This window comes from Microcebus murinus, chromosome 1 (assembly GCF_040939455.1).
Source record: "Microcebus murinus isolate Inina chromosome 1, M.murinus_Inina_mat1.0, whole genome shotgun sequence".
NCBI classification, from domain to species: Eukaryota; Metazoa; Chordata; class Mammalia; order Primates; family Cheirogaleidae; genus Microcebus; species Microcebus murinus.
In genome coordinates, this window is record NC_134104.1 from 137,465,063 (window position 1) to 137,487,758 (window position 22,696).

General features: G+C 36.8%; 1 protein-coding gene across 7 annotated transcripts in view; it reads left to right on the forward strand.

The window, feature by feature from the left end:
- Window positions 1–22,696, forward strand: part of RBMS3 (RNA binding motif single stranded interacting protein 3) — a 675,854-nt gene that overhangs the window by 258,326 nt on the left and 394,832 nt on the right. For all 7 annotated transcript variants that reach the window (XM_076005926.1, XM_076005939.1, XM_076005925.1 and 4 more), the window contains one exon: window positions 14,237–14,328. In XM_076005926.1, the coding sequence (XP_075862041.1) occupies window positions 14,237–14,328 (92 nt within the window). The remainder of the gene's footprint in view (window positions 1–14,236; window positions 14,329–22,696) is intronic.

Sequence of the window (22,696 nt, forward strand, 5' to 3'; positions counted from 1 at the left end):
TTACTCATTCATTCACTCACTCATTTTCTTATGCACTCATTCCTTCAGTGGCTAATATGAGCCAGAAATTATAGTACGTCCTGATAATACAGTTACAAGCAAAACCATCCTGTTCTCTATGATCTTGCCACTTACAGTGTGTTAGAGCAAAATACAATAATCTTATAAATAAAATAATCCACTGGTGATGCCCAATGCAATATGGCAATAGAGACCAGTGCAGGAGAGGAAGAATTCAGCGTCTGTACAATCTGGGAGGTGAGCATTACAGTTAGAGGGAATGGCAGGGACAACAGCCTCAAAATAATGTGGGCAACGTTTAGTGAGGAAGTAGGGGAGTAGCATGGGATCTGGTGTACAATTTGTGAAGAAGTTCTGCCTAATACGTGGTCAAGTAATGTTACCTGTCCTAAGCTATCTCACATAATAATACCTTCCTCAGCCCCTACACTTTGGTGTAGATTAGAGGTCTTCTGTTAATTGCTTGAACTCACAATTCTTACCTGTCCCCAGATAGTTGCTCAAACTAAAATGCCGTTTCCCCCTCATCTCTAAATGTTATCATTGTGCTGAGCAAATAACAAAAGCAAAAACAGAGCAAGGGGGCACACTCTGTGATTACGTAGATAGGAGATTCTTGAACAGACAAAATTCATCTGTAATGATAGATATGTGGTTGCTGGGAGTGTGTGTGGGGTGGCTGCAAAGGGGTACAAAGAAACTTTGTGGGGTGACGAATGTGTTCTGTGCCTTCATTGTTGTGGTAGTTACACAGGTGAATATATTTGTCAGAACTCATCAAAATGTACACTGAAATGGGCATTTAACATATATAAATGACACTTCAATGAAGTTGATTAAAAAGTTACAGAATAAGAAAAAAATGAGAAATTAAAATTCTTGAGTTTATCTTCTCAATTATCTCTATCCTAGTAAGAAATAAGCCGTCTTTCTACTATCTGCTATGTGCTATAGGTTTCTATATTTGTGATAAGCCTACCACATAGAGCCTTTAATGAGTGTCATGGTGTTAAAATGGCTGTTTCTCCATTACACTTGCATATCCCCTAAAGAGAGAAACCACCTCTCATTTGTCTTTTTATCCCCCCGTAGCACCTAGCTCAGAATTCATAAAAGGACCTCACTGAGCATTTGTTAAATCAATAGCAATATTTTTATATTTACATCCTGCCTGGTTCCCAAAAAGGATGAAGAGGAAAAGAAATTGATTTCCAGGGGTTGATGAATGAATGCACTGCTCTTGCCACTGGCACCCACATCCTGTCTCCACGTGTAAAAATTGGGGGCAGAATGGGGTTTCCGACCTACCTGCTTCGCACCCTTGCTTGCTTATTGATTTAATGAAATGCTTGTGATAGTTACTCTGTCCTCCAATATAGGTAAATGCTGTACAGACCCTCTCCATTATCCTTCTTAATAGTCCATTATTTCTCTGTGGGGAGTCCAGTGGTAGAATCAGTGTTGGCAAGCTGCAAAGAGGGGACACAGCAGTGTAATAGGAAGATGACTATTATGTCCTATTATTACATCAAGTGAAGGAAAATCGAAGGAGCATAGTGGTCTATTGCATAACTGCCACGGTTGTTACGAGGAAAGCTGTGTAAATCAGTCCTCCTGTGCTTATCCTTGAGAAACCCTTTCCCTCCTTCCTGCATCCTCTGTCTCTATGCAATTTTTGGTGTTCTCAACTGGCCGATTACTTGGAATATTAGCTTTTCAAAATATGACACAGAAGTTCACGAATTCCTTCCAACTCATAACGCTTTAAGATTGCAACTCCAAATTATTCCTGTAAAAATAGCTGATCTTTATGACTCCCAGGGGATTTCTTATTTTAATCTGAAACCTTCAGAAATGGTTCAGTTTTGTGGAAATGATGGGGGAATGTCTGCCCTTAGCAGTTTTTGTGTTCAAGGGCAAATCAACCTCTGTGCTTGCTAACTTTAATTTTCTAAGGGTTATGAGACTTTAATTTGATTCTTTATCCAGTGTGCATAAAATGTTCACTGGAATTTGCATAATACATTTAACATATAATCATTCTTCACATTGGTTACCTGCTTCCTCAAATGAACATTACTTTTTTAAAGGGACGAATTAATGTAGGGCCAATTTGAACTTTGTAACTAAACAGAATTAGGTATATCTCTGATGGACAAACATAAAAGAGAGAGAGAAGGAGGGCATGCACTTGTTCTGAAATAGGCTATTATGTAAAAATAGCCTGTAGCCTGTATTTTCAAATATTCATTTTGCAAATCTAAGCAGGAGAAGAAGAATTTCTGTCTTTAAAAATATAAAAATTTGTTATATGAAGAAAGGAATACACTTGTCCAGTTTGTCTTTTTAAGACAAATGGATTCAATTAGGGTGTGAGATTTCAGGACAAAGAAGGTGAGGGGGTTGGAGACAGAGGATGCTTTAGGCATTAGGCCAGGTGCTTAAGTGCACTTAAACTCATTCAATACCCAGAGCCAACATAGAATTTAGGTAATATTATTACCCTTATTTTTGGTCGAGGGTTCTGTGCCTAAGGACTCATTGCTATCAAATAATGGAGCTAGGATTTGAATTCAGGCTGCATGATGGCAACATTTTTGCCCTTCAACTGAAACAAATAGTTTTCTATTAAATACACTAGTCTAGCATAGGCTGCCTTGGGAGACTGTGTACTCACTGACATTAGAACTGTCCAGGTAGATCCTGGAGGAGTGTTTGGCAAAGGGACTGAAGGGAGATTTGAAGATCAGATAGAGGTTGGAAGAGATGACTTTTAAGATCCCCATTCTCTCTGCAGTTTTATGAGAATAGTAGGTGCTTCCCTGACTTGCTGAGTAGCTTGTTGGAGTTCAGGGCACCTCAATCTTTAAAGTGCCTGTAGAACTCCTAAGTACCTTATGTAGAGCCTGATTCAGTAGATCTGGGGCAGGCTTGAATTTCTGCATTTCTAACTATCTCCTAAGTGACGCTAATGTTGCCAACCAATCCATAGATTACATTTGAGTAGCAAAGAAGGAAACCGCTTAGGTGAGACCCCTCTGGTTTCTGCTTGCAGAGCCATTGCCTTAGTGATCTAGGTTTTGGACCCAAGTTATGACAATTATATGTAAACGTCCTACACTAAATGGTTCCCTAAACTGCATCTCAACCAGCCTGTCCTAGGATCCTGAAGTACCATTCTGTTTTACAACTAGGATGATGTCAAAAAGAGAGAAGATCTCAGCTGTAAGTCATGAATCACCAGCTATTTAAAGGGACACAAAAGAGTTGGTGCTATCAGCAAGCACACCAGCTTACAAATTATAGTAAAATGTCCTTGGGGAAAATATGTCTTTAACTATTGAACAAAAAATTACACGGGCAAGATGGCTGACTAGAAACATCAAGTCACCAGATCATCCCAGAAAGAAGGAAAAGTTTTCAATTAAAAAAAAAAAAAATAGCCCAGATATAATTCTGAGAGAAATGCCAGAATCTACCACTTAAACTTATAACTAAATGTGTAATCATGGTATAATGACAGGACTATTAAAACTTGTGGTATTCTTTTTAAATCACAGATCTCAAGCTTTGTTTCATAAAGTCCTGACATGTTTCCAAAATTCCTTTGAGATGGATCCAACTTAACTACAATGAAAGGGAAAATAGGCTTCCAATCCCCTGTATTTCAGGAGATGGGTGTCTGAATTTGATGTAACTGGATTCTGCAATGCATAAAAGTTCTTTTTTGAAACATCATTGAATGAAATGAAAAGTATAGGAAAAAATCACTGGTTAAAGTCTAGGAGGCTTTGAACTTATTGTCTATTTCTATTTTATTAATTTTAAAAATCTTTCCAAATCTTGGAATAAAATAAGTTTTGCAAGTTAGGAAACATTTAGCTAAGGTATACTGTGGAGCTCAGAAATCTTTAAAGAAGAGTTAAGCAATTGAAATGCTGAAAATATTAGATCGAAAGCATTATATATATCCATATTTATTGACCTGGAAAGCCAGTCATGTTTGCTCAGAGAAAACAGATGATAAAATTGCATGCATAATTTAATAGCATTATGGTTAACAATAAATAAAAGCAATATTAATTAACAATTTATCTTTGGGTGGTGGCATCATAGCTAATTTTTCTGTGTATTGTCTGAAATTTCTAAAATAAAATTGTATAACTTTTAAAATTAGAAGCAAATAACCACTATTTATGTCAAGGAAAAAATACAATTGGGATCCATTTATAAAATCTTAACTATACACATTTTCATTTCATAATTTTTGGTAGCAGGAATTATATTTTTATTTCTGTAGAAATCCCTGAGTATTTCTAATCCATAGAATAGTGAGAGCTCAAGAATTAGTTCTAGTTGCCTTTCCAAGTGGAGTCATAAGAAGAAATCATGGGACAGTTTGCTGGAAATGTAGACTAAAGCACCAAAGTCTAGCTGGAAGGAAACTGATATTTCTGATATTCACTGTATTCATTCTTGATATTCATATTCATTCTGTATTCACTGAATACAGTCTTGTTTGGCTTCATTATTTTTCTTAATGATGTAAATTTGTCACTCTCAAATTGCATGTATGTACACATAAAGGTTTTTTTTAGTTTTTAGAATTCTAATACAAAAATAAAATTGCATTTGATATATCAGATGAAGTGGAGAAAAGTAATTTGTTATCAAAGAAGTTGTAAAAGCCACAATGTCTCACAGGGATAGGGATAATGTTTGAGGACATTTATTAAAAACATTTGGAATAAAGTCTATAAACATGTGACTGAGGAGTATATTAATAAAATGTGAGTATAAATTATGAAATGCACAACTGTAGTTGAATAGAATGTTCCTGAGAGCTTAGAAGTGAGTTTTGTCAAAGACATTGAAGGAGGAAATCATGGATGGAGTCCTTTCCCAGGAAAATAATGATGTTCAAAAGCACATAGGGCTTGATATGGCAATTTAGATGGAGTCACAAGTTGGTGGAGGGAATATCCAGAATGTAGAGTATAACAAAAACAGAGACTCTCAGGGAATACATGCTTCTTAAAAGGATTACTTTACATGTAGCATTCATTTTTCCTCCTGTCTACACTGAGTTACTTAATGCATTCCTCTGGGTGGTTTGCCTAGTTTTACTACAATGGCCCACCCTCTAAAGATGAATGGATGGTGAGGAAAGGGATGTTTCTGTTGTAGAAAGGGGTAAGTAGGGATAAGTACAAATGTGCTTCCAGGCCATTTGCTGGAGCCAGTGATTGTGAATGTGGATTAAAGTATAATACCTGGCAAGGAACAGGGAGGTTGTCCTCCGATTGATGCTCACACACTGAGCATCAATCCCTATTCCTCACATGAAAGAATAGTCTTACAGTTCTACCTATAAGGCCAGAGCAAAGACAAGAGGAGAAGGATGGGCGACCCAGGCATAAAATCCTAGTTAGGTTTGTCTACCCTACCATTGGCTGGGGATTGCAGAGCTACAATTAAAGTGTTCTGTTATAGCTTGCTTCCATCAGACTTACAAACTCAATGGAATTGTTTTATCAATATCCTGGGATTGTCTGACAGTCACCATTACCCACTTGTACCTCCTGGTGTTTTGATGGCAGAGGCACATAGGAACAATGATTTGCACAAGATATATATTTTATTTGTATACTTAAACACTGCCAGTTAGCAAAGGAAAGCTTTACTAGATGGTTCACAGAGGTTAATCTGCCCATTTACAGCCAATAAGACTGCTCCCTTAATCTCTGCAATATTATAATAAAATAATGCTTGGACCTTGGAAAATCAGTGAGTTTCTTTAATCTTAATAAAGCATAGTGATTGCACTAAGCCCATAAATAATGATCCTGATTGTAATTTTGACTTTATTCAGTATAAAGAAGCAATTTCTCTCATTTAAAAATCAATTGAACATGGTGAAGAGGAAAGTGAGTTTTGGGATTTGAATTTGTGTTTAGTTTAATAAGATTTTTTGTGTAACATAAATGGAATGAGAAAGTGTCCCATTTTCAAGTGGCATACTACTAAATACTTTGCTCCCTAAATTTGTCTTTCTTTGTAATTGTTTTATTCTGCTGGGAAATGCCATTTGGGACCTAATTTCTTTTCCCCAGTCTGCACTTTTGTCATTTATGCACAAAATGTACTGAGTTTGCCCCAACCTGGAAGAAATTTTTGCCATTTTATAATGCTTACACTTTCTGTCTTTTATATGGTAGTGATTCCTCTCTATACCTTGTATTGAACTTCATTTCAACTATGCATAGAAACTGAGAGACAGATAAAATAATGCATATATATGTACATAAATTTAGAATGTGAATAAATTTACTATCATGCCACTTATTGACAGTATCCTGGCTCAGTTGTTCAGTTTTTGAACTGTACTGTGTACCCAAAACTATGCATAGTATACTATACTACAGGAAATTAGTTCCATAATGTGAAGATAGTTTTGACTACATGCCATTTTGCATATGCTCACCTAACTTAACCCTTATGCATAAGAGGACATTCCATTGTATTGAAATTTCTTTACCAACTCTACTAAATCATATTCTTTGCAGAAATGGCCATGTTGGAGTTGTTTTTGATTTTCTTACAGCACCTAGCACACTATCTTCCTTGTGCATAATAAATGCTTAGTAAATTTAATAGTAATAACAGGAGAGTCACATCATGGTTCAAACATTTCACTAATAATAGGCAAACCTTGTTCCAAAGGCTGATGTCTTGTTTTAGTATTTCTGTCACTAGACTATCAGAATGTTTAGACAATTAAGCTGGAACATCAGGGGTATGTAGTGAAGAAGCCTGGTTTGTGTATAATGGGCATCATTATCCATCTTATTTGCCCTATTTGCTAAGCTGCAGTCTTTTGTACAGGCAGTCCATATGCAGTTTCTTTTCTATATAGAGCTGTTGAGTCCTATATTCTAAATATATTTAAAAGCAGAGGTGATTCCATATTGTCATGGTTTACAATTTTCTCTCATGATAAGCACTGTTGTCTCTGGTTTTTGCATTTCAGGAGGGTTTGTCTTTTGCTTTTATTTTTTGTTTTTTTTGCAAATCTAAGGTAGGCCATATCGCTACTGTATTGGTTCTTTTATGGTATCCTGGCTTCACTGTAATGATCACTCACATGAAATGGATGCAAAAGAGGATACTGAAGAAATGATTAGGTTCTCCTGTTAGTTTGTTTTTATAAGCAGAAAAGTAGCAATAAAGATATCAGTGCTTTTGGAGGCCAAGGAGAGAGGATTGTTTGAGGCCAGGAGTTCAAGACCAGCCTGAGCAAGAATAAGACCCCCGTTTCTGCAAAAAATAGAAAAATTAGCCAGGTGTGGTGGCACATGCCTATAGTCCCAGGTACTCCGGAGGCTAGGCAGTAGGATTCTTTGGGCTAGGAGTTTGAGGTTGCAGTGAGCTATGATGATACCACTGCACTGTAGCCTGAGAGAGAGATCCAGTCTCAAAAAAATAAATAAATAAATATCAGTGCTGTCTTTGACTACCTCCTGTGATCACATATGCAGAGAATTAGGAAATCCAATGATAAGGAAAGATATTCAGTAGTCATTTAATATTTTGGGGATGCAGTAGAAATACAGCAGAACTCCAGAGGCATGGAGGCAGCCTAGACTCCACCAGACTTCCAGGCAGCCTGCAAATCACGCCTCCCTTCCTGTCGACGCCTCCCTTCCTCTCTTCCTCCCTCCCTCCCTGCAACTCAGTCTTCCTGGTCTGAGCTCTGACAACAACCACAGAATATTGTTAAGACTAAATGGAAGGAGGGGGAATTTATGGAAGGACAATTGTTAAACATCTTCACCTGTTAAATTTGAGCAGCATTTCAGTTGAATGCATAATTCTTAGCCAAAGTACTCACTTATTCTGTTTAGAAATCACATTTGACTCACAGCTGGATCGCCTTTGAAAGAATTTGGGTGTTACACCAAGCCATCTGTGTTTCAAGTGGGCTTTTATGACAGTCATTCTGAAGAGGAAGAACAATACAAATGTGAAATTCAGAGTGCAGTTACATTCTGAGAGCAAGTCTCCCCTGGCTCGCTATTGATGCCATTGTAAATCTAAAGCAGGGATTCTTGTTTATCATTAACCCTCTACCCCTACACTCATATAGAAAACAATCCCAAAGGTGGTAAATAAGTAAGCAGTTTAAATAGAGAATTTAAGGCAGCAACACAGAAATATCAAATAAGCTGTTGAAGATGGTAAAGAGACTTTTAATGAAATCCCAAATAGATTGTCACACAGTGGTTCAGTTGAATGACAGAGGTCTTAGAGATGTCTGCAAATGCACTAAAGGAAATGAAACAAGAACCCTCTGGGTAACAGTACTATTTGGAGAATGCTGTTATAATTTATATATATATAAGATATATATATAAATATAATATTTATTTATATGTATATATGTTGTATATATTACATACAATATATAAATAATGTATCACATATATTTATTTATATATAATATGTTATTTATAGTCCATGTAAATAAATATATACAATATAAATAAATGTATGTGTTCTATCAATTCACCACTTTTTCAGTGCAATAAAAAAACAGGAAAAGTTTAAATTAACACACAGGTTTAAAGCATTTCAGGAAAGCATTGATTATATCTGCCAATGGAACGAGTGCATTTGGCAAATGACCTAATTATCACAGAGTTGGTTCTTTCTCACTGCTCTGCTTCCCGCTAATTGCAGAACTGCTGGCCTTCTCCCCCTGACAAGGAAGAAAAACAAGGACAGGGGTGTGTGGAGAAAACAGTGACATTCAGTTTTAATTCATTTGAACCTGCTGCCAAGCTTAATTATATAATTGAGAGAGTGAGACGGGTGGGCTTACAGCCACTGGGGCCAGAGTTTCCGATGGTTAGCATTAGCGGCTGTTTTGTTGAGGATTTTTAGCAGTTACCATAAAGCATTATTAGCTGGAGCTGAACTAATCTCCCTACCCTTCCCCTCACCAGATGTAGGTACAGAGGTTGCTGTACCCAGACTTGATTATTTGTCATTAAGGAAAGCAAATTGAAACCAAACCAGACCAAATTAAAGTGGCTTTATTCCTTAGTAAATGCATCATTATTCTTCAGGGGCAGTCTCATATTTCATTTTGTTTTCTTCTGATTGTGATGTAGTATCTACTGTCACGTAAAACTCAGGGATGCAATGGTTATTTCTAGAAGGGGCGTATTTTTCAGAATTGCTTGAGGCATTTTTACCTCAACTTTCATTCTAACTAGTGAAAGTAGGTATGTATGAAAAACACATAGCTCAGTGAAATATTTCAGATTTGGTAGCTTGTCGTTTATGTATAATTTTGTTTATGGAATCTTTGCTCCTCTATTGGCGTGGAGCCATGAGAACAGTTGTTCGGTACAAAGTGGCCGCTCTCTCTCCTTGCTGGAATGATGACTCTTTATAAGCACACTTTTCACCAAGTTTAGCTATAACTTCCCTGATTCACAGAAAGCTTGGGGTGTCTCATGCCTTCACAGAAATGTCCTCTGTTTGGATTGGAGTTCAGCCCTGGAGGTCAGCATCTTGATTTTGTAATATCCTGTGTAACGTGTGGGGGTGGAAGGAAAGGGAGGAAGCGGGAGAGAAGGAGCCGCACTAGAGAAAATGGTGAGAGTCGTGAAAATCTGGGCTGCCTTGCTGGGCGGCAGCATGGCTGAAACAGAACTTTGACCACCTAGCATTTATATTGTTCTTTATAGTCAGAACCTGTTAATAAATATTTTTATCCATTAATTCCCATGGTAGTGCCATGAAGTAAGTTGGTATCTTTTAAATATGTTTTCAATATATTTTGAAAAAGACCAATTAAGCATAGGCTATATGTTAGCTACAGTCTATAATCCCAGTATCTGGGGATGTACGAAGAAATAACAACTGTTCACCAAAAGTGCTCTTTTTTTCTTCTAGCCAATTACAATGGTCAAAGGCGAGGATCTCTGTTTCAGTAAAGGGGCAGCACTTTCAGATATGTCAGATGTGTTCTATATCCCTCTACCCCTTCACTTACTCAGAAATATTATTCTATAAATTATCCCCTTGTCCTTTTGAAGCTTTAATCTCATTTTCTGCTTCATCTTTCCTATCAATATTAAAAACTGCAAAGAACAATAACTGTCCTATAGAAGGCGGTCAATAAATATCTATTGAATAAGTTAAATGAGTACTCAGTATTTCTCTACCCCAGCTTCATGCTAGAATCAGGTAAGGAATATACATATGTGCGCGTGTACACACACACACACACACACACACACACACACACACAGGTTTAGCATCTCCTACCTTAAAGCAAGCAAGCAAAGACAACTGGGTTGACCTCTTATCCCTTGCTAGCTAAATCTGTCTCTTAATTCTCCTTTGAGGCCAAGATAACTGCAAAGAGGCCTGCAACCCCTCCTGCTCATCTTTCCCCTACTCTTTAACTACTCTAGCAGGCTGCAGTCACCACCACTTGCCTGGAGCAAGTCATGATAACAACACCCATGTTTCTTTTCTTTTTTTTTTTTTTTTTTAAATTTTAAAATTTTTTATTGTCAAAGACCAAGCACAAACTTGGACAATATAATCCATATATATTGAAAACAGTGATAATATTTAGAATATAAAGATCTTCTAAAACAAAAAGACAATACAAGAAAATGAGCAAAAGATATGGACAGCTATTTTCTAACCAACAGATTGAAGAAAAATGTTAGTATCGAGTATTGGTGAAGATGTGGAGCAACGTAAATTTCTATAGATTCTTTTTTTTTATTTTTTTTATTTTGGCATATTATGGGGGTACAGATTTTAAGGTTTCAATAAATGCCCATGTTTCTAAACACACTAGACATCTTCAAGCTCTCTCCTTGCCCACACTTTAGCATTTCACACAGCTGATTTCTCCCTCCTTCTTGGGGAAAGCTTGGCTTTAAGACATCTAATTTCCTTTGCATTTCCTTCTTCCTCTGATTTTCCTTCAGCCTTCTTTGCAATCTCATTTTCTTATCTCATGCTAAATGCTGAAGTTATTCAAGTTTCAAACCTGGGCCCTTTTAATACTTACTCTTAGGCATTTTGGTCTATTGCTATCTCTGTAAATAACATCTTTATGCTGTTGCTCTCCTACTTTGTATTTCCAATTCCATCCCTTTTTCTGAGCACCAGCCTAATATATCCAACTGCTGCTTGACATTTCTACTTAGATGTCTCACAGGCATTTCAGACTCAACATGTCTCATACTAATATTTTAATTTTCCCTCTCCCCTGTTGGATCCTCCTACAGTCTCCTCATTTCAGTAAATCACATCTCCACTCACCTAGTGGCTTGTGGCAACAAATTCCCAGTAGTAATACTCGGCTATATCTCCCTCACTCTCAACCCAATCAATCCATCACCAAGTCCCGTTAATTCAGCCTTCAAAATATAATTCACGCCCTCCATTTCACCCCATCCGTTTCCTGCCAGCTGCCATTCCTCTGGACTGCTGCGGGACCCCCTAAGCCATCTAGCTGTTCCCATTCTGTCTGCTCACCTCTCCCACAACGATTCAATCTCCAACTACGGTGATAATTTTATTAATAAAAATGCAGGTCATTTCATGCCTCTGCTTCCTTAAAACATCCAATAAAGAACAATCAATAGTTAGAGTCTATATCATATGCTCCCATTTTCTTTCAAAGAAGACATGCCATTCTGTAATTCCAGGTTCATTTATGTGGTTATTTGGTTCTTGTCCATTCCCAACTCAACTTTAAGTTGCTTCAGAGTGGAAACTGGGGCTATTTTTTCCCCACCATTATATTCCCTGTGCTTCCCACAGTACCTGACATAGAATTTCATTACTGAATGAACAAAGGAGCCTAGGAATGAATGATGAAAATTGACCAAAGCATTAGGTGGAAGGAGATGCTTGCCCAAACCTCATCCAGAAAGTTCTCAGTAGAACTCAACCACGCCATTAACAGATATACTAATTAAATGAGCTTGATCGAATCCTCTTATAGAACTGTTGTATTCCCTATCTTGACTTCCAAATTTAAGGAATTTTCAAGAATTGAGCCTCTGCCGGGTGCACTTCGGAGGCTACTATAGTTTATGAAATGGGATTTTAAAGCATTTCATTGTATGGTGTAATTGAAAGAGCATATGCAGACTTGGCTTCTAATCCTGTATCTGCCCACTGAGTGGCTTGTGATTTTAGGTCACAGTTTCTCTATGTGTAGAATGTGCATGAGGCCAGTAGTGCAGGGAGTTATTTTGGCTTCACCAGTAGTCAGTGTGTCATCTACCCAGCACAGCTACTGGCATATGGGCGACAATGTCCAAATTTTAGTTTTGCTTTCGTCTTTCCCTGATTCCACTTCTTAACAATTTCTGCCTTTTTTTTCTGCCTTTTCCCCCTATTTTACTCATCCTAGTGGGTGGTAATACTCATATTACCCACATAGTTTGAATTTTGTGGGAAGAGAAGAATTAGCAGTACTTACAGCACAGACTTCCTCTTGGATTAGAAATACAAACTTCACAGCTTCTCTGCTCAGCTTTTCAAGAGCATTTTACGGTACACTGCTGTGTAACAAGTTCATTTTAGGATAACATGCTGGGAGGGAGAAAAAGAAGACGAGATTCGAGGGGAGAAAATTAAAAAGTTAATTAAAAGAAACAACTTGGTAATTGAATTCCCTTGCACTCTTCTTTGGTTATTTTGGGGCGGGAGGGCAGGGCCACAGTACATGGTTAGTAGGTTTGCTTCAGTGGCTCACCTTGAAACTTCTAAATGAGACAAGTGTGAAAGTACAGACAAATCCCTACCTGACAGATGAGAAGAGGTGGAGGATACATATGGTAGGCTTTTTAGGCGTGCCAAACAGAGCTGCCCTCATACGCGTTCTTGAGCATTTATACTATGAAATATTCCTTGCAGTTGACATTGCTGTTAGGCTAAGCCCTGGACTGATATCAGCTAGCTTAAGAGCATGCAAAATTGCCTTTTCATTGATTCTGTTTTCCTGGCTATTTCTTTGGCTTCACCGTATATACACATCCACATAAGCACACAGTCAGCACAGTACAGACAACTCTTTGCTCTTTTCAGATGGTACCCTAGTAATAAATAAGTGATGGAGGTTTTTTTTTTTCTTATTGTTTTAAAAGAAACTTGAATATTTATCTATCTAATCATTCTTTATCACTGATCACTTAAGAATCAGAATAGTTTAGTTAAGAAATTGTCATTAAGGGCCTGGCCCTGTGGCTCATGCCTGTAATCCTAGCACTCTCGGAAGCAGAGGTGGGAGGACTGCTTGAGCTCAGGAGTTTGAGACTAGCCTAAGCAAGAGCGAGACTCCGTCTCTACTAAAAATAGAAAGAAATTAATTGGCCAACTAAAAAATATATAGAAAAAATTAGCCGGGCATGGTAGTGCGTGCCTGTAGTTCCAGCCACCCAGGAGGCTGAGGCAGGAGGATTGCTTGAGCACAGCAGTTTGAGGTTGTTGTGAGCTAGGCTGACGCCACGGCACTCTGGCCCAGGGAACAGAGTGAGACTCTGTCTCAAAAAATAAAATTAAATTAAAAAAAATTAAGAAATTGTCGTTGAAAGAGACAAGGTCTTATAATGGAGGAACATAGTAATGAAATGGAACTAGGTTTAAATTCTAACTCTCATTCACAGCCTTTATTTATCGAAGCAGGCAACATATTTATTGAATGCCTACTCTGTGCCAGGCACTGTTGCAGTTGATAACCTTATGCAAGTTCTTATCATGGCCTTTGTTAATATCAATGTTTTGAGGTTTTAAAAATTAACTTAGAGTTAGATTTTCTATATTTTCCAGCTTTTTGTGCTCCTTGCTTTTGTAGAAAATCTATTGAAGAAAGTAATGGGATAGGAAACCTGTGGCCCTGGGGCCGTATGTGGCCTCCGGATCCTTTAGACTAAATCCACACATCACAGAACAAATCCTAGGATTTGTTCTGTAAAATTTGGATTTGGTTGAGGGGCTGGAATTGGGGATCTGGTGGGCCACATGGGACCCTGAGGCCACAGGTTCCACACCCTCAACAGGTCACGTCTCAGAGGAAATTAATGCAAGTCTGACCCTAAAGCTGCATTTCACCAGTATGATAGAGACTCAGCTTTTTTGAGCACTAACAAGGGGTTTTGTATTTTCACAGGTTATGGTTTCGTAGATTTTGACAGTCCCGCAGCTGCACAGAAAGCGGTAGCATCTCTCAAGGCAAATGGCGTGCAGGCACAGATGGCCAAGGTAAGACTGATGTCTAGATTTGATGTGTGTGTGCGTGTGTGTGTGTGTATGTGTGACAGAGAGAGGGATCGAACATCTCTTCTTTACTGTGAGCTGACTCAAAGTGGAATTTATAACGATTTGGTTTATATTTACTTGTTAGGGAAAATAAGAAACTCACTCCACAGTAGATTTGGTTCGAAAGAATTTGGCTGATTTATTTCATTGGTTTTTGTACGTATGTTTATTTATGCACTCTTTTGTTATGGTAAGCTCATTAGTGATTTAAGGACACTCATGAAGTGTTCTGTTCTGCCTGGGAAAGTAGGTGTGTGTCTGTGTCTGTGTATGTATATCTGGGAACTTTTGCTGGTAAACAGAGTTTTGGAGTAATAGTATTAGCAAGTTGTCTTTGGTGAATTGCATGCTAAAGATTTTTTTTTAATCCTCATATTGGGGAGAGCTGACTGTTGAATGATAGAGTTGTCTGATCTGTGCAGAAAATGAGTTTAATTGAAGTACACCTTGTATGTGTTGCGAGAATTTCACTCTGGCCTTTATATATCTAGTTTTCCTAAATAATAATTTCCTAGATATTGGTAAATTTCAATAATTATTTATCATTATGTAGAATAAGTAGTATGGGACCTTCTAGCTGAAATTATAATGCATTTTTGTATCTAAAAAAATAAATGAAAGCATTTATAATAGCTTTATATCCTGATTGCAGTGGTGGTTACAAGACTTTATATGTGTTAATGTAACATAGAACTATACCAATGTCCATTTCCTGGTTTTGATATTGTACTATAATTATGTTAATGTTGGTAACCTTTAGGGAAACTGGCTAAAAGGCACATGGGATCTCTCTAGACTGTCTTTGTAACTTCCTAGATATCTACAATTATTTCTAAATAAAAAATTTAAAAAAATTATTTATAATATATGCATATGTGGTAGATATTTACTTTAAAATAATGGTCAGTTTGGATTTGTTCACATGCAACCTCAGTTTTTAAACATTTTTTCTGATTAATAGAACTGAAATTGTTTATTTCTATATTCTCAAAATTTTAGGTAGAATAGCCAACAGACATTGAGAACCTGATTTAATCTATTTATGCTATTAATATATTATGTATACACTTATATTAACTATTCCCATAAGAGCTGAATGATATAATAATGAAGTAATCAAATTTTCAGTCATTTGGATTTTGTTATGATTACTAACATTCTCTGATAACATTTTCCAATTTCAACCTCAGATAATAAGAGGTGGAATGTTTGGTTCTTTCATCATCACATGTCTTTAAGCAAGCTGATACAGCTCACATCTGTTAACCTTTTTTTTTTTGCGAGTCACTTCCCATATAGATTACTTTGGTGGACTCATTGTTCTTTATAACATATGAGTTGTTATTCAAGGCAATATAAATTAGAATTTGAATTCCTTCAGCTGTGTAATTTATTCCTCATAAGGATTATGCCTGGAAGCTTTGGATTTGGTCATGAACTAAGATTGATGAAGTTAATATTTTTAATTAATAAGGAAATTATGTGCATGTCTTAGTTTAAAGGTTACTTGGCAAAGAGTCAATAGCAACTTAAGCAACTTCCTGTACCCAGAAAAACAAATGATAAAATATAGCTGTTAGATAATGCAAAATATATATCTTGAATTTGGACTGAAAACAACACCTATTGGCAAGCAAATGATTACAAAAATGCTTATAAATATTGAAATTGGAATATCTTTGCTCTATTCTATTGGTAAACTCCTGAATTTTAGAAGTTGCTATACTGTAGAAGTTTAGAAATAATGAAAACAGGGTGCATAATCTCCATGGTTTCAAATGGTCTTCGAATATAGAGTAAGTTAGTTAGTTAGTTTTTGCATAAAAACCACTAGTATTTTGTAGTACAACAGTAAAACAAAGTTGACATTGATTTTATAACTTCTAAGGAAGCATTATGAAGAGTTCCCTTCTGTTTGGGGGCATACTGGTGTGTGCAAGGAATCTCTCTCTCTCTCTCTCTCTCTCTCACACACACACACACACACACACGCACACGCACACACACACGCACACTATACACACACTCTAATCACCTAGTCAGGAGGCTATCAAAGGGGCAATATTTTAAAGAGTTTCTAATATGATTATTCTTTCTAGCCAGCACTTTGGCCCTATGTCCAAGGAACTCAATTAGGAAATGCCAATGGGGAATGTTTAAAGTTGGTTTTATTTCTGTAGTTGCTCAAAGATTTTTACCTTATCAATTGTAGTGCCTATGAAACAAATAAATTCTTATTCTCTTTTTCTCACAAAGTTTGACTCTAAAGACTGGGGCTTTAGATTCACATCTGCCTGCTGGAAAACTTTCAGCAATGAATGACTGTAATTTAACTATCCAGAAGCAAATAAATAGCCTCCCTTTGACAATGAAATGGGACAAGCTTGACCACCTGTATTAGCAGATTTCTCACTGAGCTATTGGATTTCATGGCATTTTTTCCTTTGTCCTTGTGATAACTATTATTTATTATCATATAAACCTGTAGTCTGCAGGGTGTGTGAGACTTGCACTATATTTTTTTCAATTTAAATATCTACTGAATCGCCTCCTACATCCTTGTTCTTATCAATATCCTACTATGCAGTTTGTGGTGTCACATTTTAATGACTCCAGGATTTTAAAATAAAAATGCCACAAATAATCTAGGTTCTCAGTAGCAACCTAGAGATAACATGAAACTCTCTGTGTGAATAGCTTTATTTAGCTAACTTATTTCAACGTGTGCATATGAAAAATCCAACTGATTTGTTAACTAAAAGGAATTAAATAACAAATCATCTAGAAAATGGTAATTGATTAATAATGAATAACCATTAACACAGACAAATATTTTCTATATACTTGCTGTTCTGCCAAAAAGAGTTTTTCAGGATCAAAGGATATGTTTCTTTTAGGATAGTAGATTTAGAATATTTTAGTACTATATATACTGGTTAAGAGAATAGGCTTGGAGGGAGATAAACTTGCCCTTGAATCCTGGCTCTGGTATCACCTGCCTATGTGACCTTGGCTAAATTATTTAAATATCTCTGAAACTCTCTAATAATAATACTTAGGTTATATGATTGTTGAAAGAATTTGTTTAAAATGCACAAAAAATGAGCATAGTGCCTAGATTATACTGAGAATTCAATAAAGGTTAATTATTGTATTAATGTTATTATGCATTAAATTCAAATTTGCCACTAAACATTTGATAAGTTCTAATGCATGTTTTAGGTATCGTGTTATTACAAGTTAATTTCTTAAAAAATATGTAATAAATAGCACCAGTCAGCAAACATTTTTTATTACCTACTATGTTCCAGGCACTGAACTAGATACTGGAGAATCAAGATTGAATAAAACCTCCTTTTTATTTTGAATTTTTAACATTCATTCTGTCTTCCAGATTGCTTCAGCACTAGGCTAAGAGTTATGGCTGTTAACATTCTTGCCAACTTCAGGGTATATAGAAGAAAGTTATTGGGCAAGGAATATGTATCTCTGTAAACATGACAAAAAAAAAGGGCAGTGAAGAAAACTCTACTAACAATAGCTTATGTTACAAGTGTTTATTTCACTCGTGTAGTAAGAAGGCCACAGAAAGGCAGTGAAGGGCAAACGCTTTGGGGTAGCATCAAGGATCAAGGGTGTTCTGCCATTGGCTTTTATGCCATACATTTATAATGTGGTTTCTAAAGTTCCAATTCTTGTATCCTCAGTGAATCCAGAAAAAAAAGGAAAAGAGCAAACGGCTGAAGGAGCATTATGGTTTGTCTTGTCCTTTTGAAGGCTTCTCTAGAATACCAACTCAGCAATTGGGCTTACATCTCAAAGGCCAAAACTGAGTTCCATGGTTCCCCCTTTGCTGCAAGAGAACACGGGGTGATGAGTATTTTAGCTTCTTTGCCTCTGCAGTTGAGAAAATTAAGAATAGTTTATACCCTTGGCTCTCCAACATCTATGACACCATTGTTCCCACACATATGTTTTAAGTGGCATGCATTAATCCCTTCCCCAGGGGGGCCCACCTAGATGCTTCATCCTGTTACTACATCTGGTGATGCCAGCATCTCCCTCTGGCCATGGCTGCTCCTCACAGTTGGTAACCCATAACTTAAAAAGATGAGTTATCTGTCCGACCTTTCACAATGTAGAATGATAGAGAAACAACAGAATAGATACAATTAAAGGAAAACTACTATTTAGGAAAGGAGAGCATAGGAAAAAAAAAAAACCACATTAATCACTAATCTCTAACACATATCAAATCCTGCTGGGCAGGAATAGAATTCTTGCTTTGTTAGTGCATTGAGTTCCTTGGTTATACAATCACATAACCCCTGATTCTACCATCCAGAGGGATCTTACTTGCCCCTCATTCCCTGTGGCCTCACTGAGGCCTCGCTGGGAGGCTATTTGGCTTTGGAAACAGACTTTTCCTGGGTATGAATTTAGAGACTTTAAAAGGGCTCTACATATTAAAGAGTCACCAGTTATTACCAGCCAAGTTTTGCATTATCTCAAGCTTAACAGCCCTCTTTCTTATTTGCTTTCCGTCAATTCCAAACATGAGTAAACACAATATATCTTATTCTAGATGAAAGATCTATAAAAAAGGAGTTACTCCCTCTCGGGGCCTTCAGATGAGGCTCCGGCATGCCTACTACCAGGACTGCCAAGGAGAGTTCCCAAAGGTGATTCACTTCCTGGAGGGATATGTAGAATAAATCAAAGTCGACGGATCACAAAACATACCAACCGTCCAAGAGGATGTCAAGTACTTTGACAGGGATGATATCAAAATATTATGTCTACCTTGGCAGAGAACTAGATTGGGACCAGACGAAAGGAATTCTCTCCTATAAATCAATGACCTTGATAGTAGTTCTCTTAAGAAAAAAACAAAATAAGTGGATTTTTAGCTTGAAATATGAGAAGATGAAAAATCAAAGTTAATGAATATAAGAAAGCAAATGCTTTACATTCAAAAATGTGTGTATATACATATATATGCACTCATAATTAATTTATAAAATGGATCACCTGGGTAGAGCTCTACTAGTTGTATTCTAGTAAAAGAATTTTATTTAATTAAGGAAGAGCGTATTCCATAAAATATTCTAGAAAAGTTTTAGAAAGTACAACTACTGGCCTCATGATGTAACTTGTTGCCTGCTAAAGCTATTCTTCTGAGTGCACCAGTATATTCTAGGCTTTGTCAGCTAACCTTCTGTGGTCTAGGATAGTTAGTAGTCTCTGTTTTTACCATTCGTAGGTAAAGCTGAGTGCACAGGCTATTTGATGTTCATGGGTTACTACAGTAGGGTAGAGCCTACTGGCAAACCAGCCAAACATGGAAGCTTCTCAAGGGCTCTCATGTGGGAAGGAGACAGACATTGTTTAAGAGCAATTTGAATTGGCAATTAGGGAGATGTTGCTTCCTGAAGCTGGATAGGAAACTCAATCAATCCATCATATAATGATAGATAAGTGCTATGTGGGGATTTCATTGTCCCTAGAATAATGTCCAGGTCTGTTTGTTTGTTTTAACAGTAAGATTAAAGGATCATTTGCTCAGATTCAGTTGTTTTTTTTTTTCTCAGAGGGACAAGGGCTATCATCTAGAAATGAAGCATGAATCTCTCATTTTCCTGCTTTCTCAACGCATGTATGTTGAACACCTACTATGCACCAGAATTTTTCTAATGCTGCAGACTTAGTACTGAGCCAAATTTCCATGAAGATTACACGGGGAAGGAAGAAAGTGAATGTAGAACAAAGAGTTATAATAGGTAGTAAGAAGTGTTTTGAATATAATTAAAGCTAGTTAAAGGTATAAAATAAGAGATGGGGATAGTGGTTAAAGATTGGGCAGGGAGTTATTTTTAGGTAGAGTGGTCAGGGAAGGCCTCTATGATGATACATTTGAATGGATATCTAAAGGAAATGAGAGGAGAACACTACACATATATTTATTTTAAAGGATTTTTAGTAACATAACATGCCTGAGTTTTGTTATTCTCTGTATTATACAACTTATTCTCATAATAGAAGAGTTGTCTACACCATTGTAATGTCCCCTTTATTTGTTGTGGGAGTCCTCTGGTTCCAAATCATCCTAGTGATGCATTTTCAGAAGATTTTATGAACCAAACTCTAATTGAGTAAGTAAATATTTTCTTCTAACACTTAACTTCTTCAAATCACGCTGTTCTGTTATACACAAGAATGTAAGGATATGACAAGATACCCCACACCACTGCTGTGGAATGCATTTTAAGTAACTGTAATTCCAGTGAAAAGCAGTTCAATGTTGCTTTTAACATAGTTCATCCCTCCTTGGATGACTGATGATATGTAATGAAAACCTTGCTCTATTTAATTTCCTAAAATGAATGTCTATGCCATGTGCTCCTATGGGATACATCTCTAGCAGATGAACATCTCTAATAAACATAAGTACTATTTTCCTCATGATTGAAATTTTTGAAGTTTTCAGTAAAAGAAATACTTAGTGGCTGGTCTTTTACATGTCTGTAAAATATTTGTGAATGTCTGCTTTGTTGGCTATGTCAACTTGGCTCAATCTTCTTCTTCCTGATCCTAATGCTGAATGCAGGGATTCAAAATCCCAATATTGAAATTGTCAGGGTTGATCTTAATCCTATTCATTAATTATTTAAGGTTTTTAAGCAGAATCCTCTAAAGTTAAATATTTGTATTAGCTTCTATCAAATGATTTCCATAATCTGCCTGTGGGTGCTGCCCTGTGCTTTTGCAAGTGTTCTACTATATCCTCTTCAGTGGATATGTATGTAGTAGAATTCCTGCCTTTTTAGCACTGGACAAAAACAAAAGTCAACAAAAAATTTGCCTTAGTGCTTTAAATTGTGGTCTCAACCAATGGCCCAGTCACTTTCTTACTGCAGGATATGTATGGAATACAAGTCCTCCTACACTTGCCAGAAACATCAACACTTTCATCCTGACTCTTTGAGTGTGTCCACAGGCTGGTCTCAATCAATAACTCATTTCTTGATGTACTGTTGAGAAGCCTAATAATGAACGGTCTTCATTCACAGCTTTAATAATTTGTTCTTAAAGCTGGAAGGAAAAGATCCTTTCTCTAGTAACCTTTGTTGTAGATTGAGGGGACCTAATTAAAAGCACTGCTTTGTCCCATATAGAGTCTGATCTCATTGAAAAAGACAAAGAAGTATGTCAAAATAAGAAAACTATTGATTGTACTGGTAGCAGTATTGTATTAGGAAAATGTGAGTTAGGTTTGTAAGGAAAATGAATCTTTTAGTGCTAAAATCCAAAATTTGACTTAGCCATGCAGTCACATGCATGTGTTGGACAACCATGGGCCTCCCGACCAATGGATAAGGTCTTGTCTTATCGTGAGACCAAGAAAGAAATAGTAAATGTGCTCTCTGCTGGCAGATAGATCCTAAGGACAAATGAGGGGTCAATGAACCCCACTTGCTGAGTTCTTCATCTCAAATTCACCAGTCAGTGAGTATTACTTCTTCCATTTGGGAATGTTAAGTCAGTGGACAAGTAAGAGGAGGGTCAGGAATGTTACACCAGTATCCTTCCAGATGAAAATACAATGAAAAGGTGTGGAAGCTTCCCTGGCCCCAGCTCCTAACCAATCATAATTGCTTTCTACATTTTATTTGTGTACCGTACCCTACAAAAAAATGGGCAGGTGGGTTAGAATGCTAGAGTTATATATTATGTGCATTATGCTAAATGGTTTATCATTCTAACATCAAGAAACATGCTGACCACTGAGGTATGTGGTCCACCTTCCATGTTTACTGCTACTGTGCTCTGTGGCTCTCTTCCATCCCTTAACTATATTTATTCTTAAAAAGGCAAGGAAGAAAACAAGAGGATGTACAGGAAAAAGAAAATTATATTTCTCTAACAACTCCTCTATGCTAGTGAATAGGTTAAGTGTTTTAATAATTATTATCCCATTTAATTCTCACTAGGATCCTGGTAGGTAGGTATTATTATCTCAGTTTTACAGATGAAGATCAGTAGATGTCTCACATTCACTAAAGTAGCCAATGGCAAAATCTGGATTTGAACCCAAACCTATCTGGTTCCAAAGCTTTGTTCTTTCCAAGGAAATCATAAAGCTGCTAATGGTGTTCTCTAATCTCTTCAGTGGTGCTTAGTTTTTGGATTTCTAAAGTTAAAGAACAGACTGGACAAAATTATTAATACAGTGAACTTCAGAATCTGTTAGAGTTCCTGATTTACATAGTGGGACTTGAATCTTTGTTGAACGAATGAAAAGATAAATGAG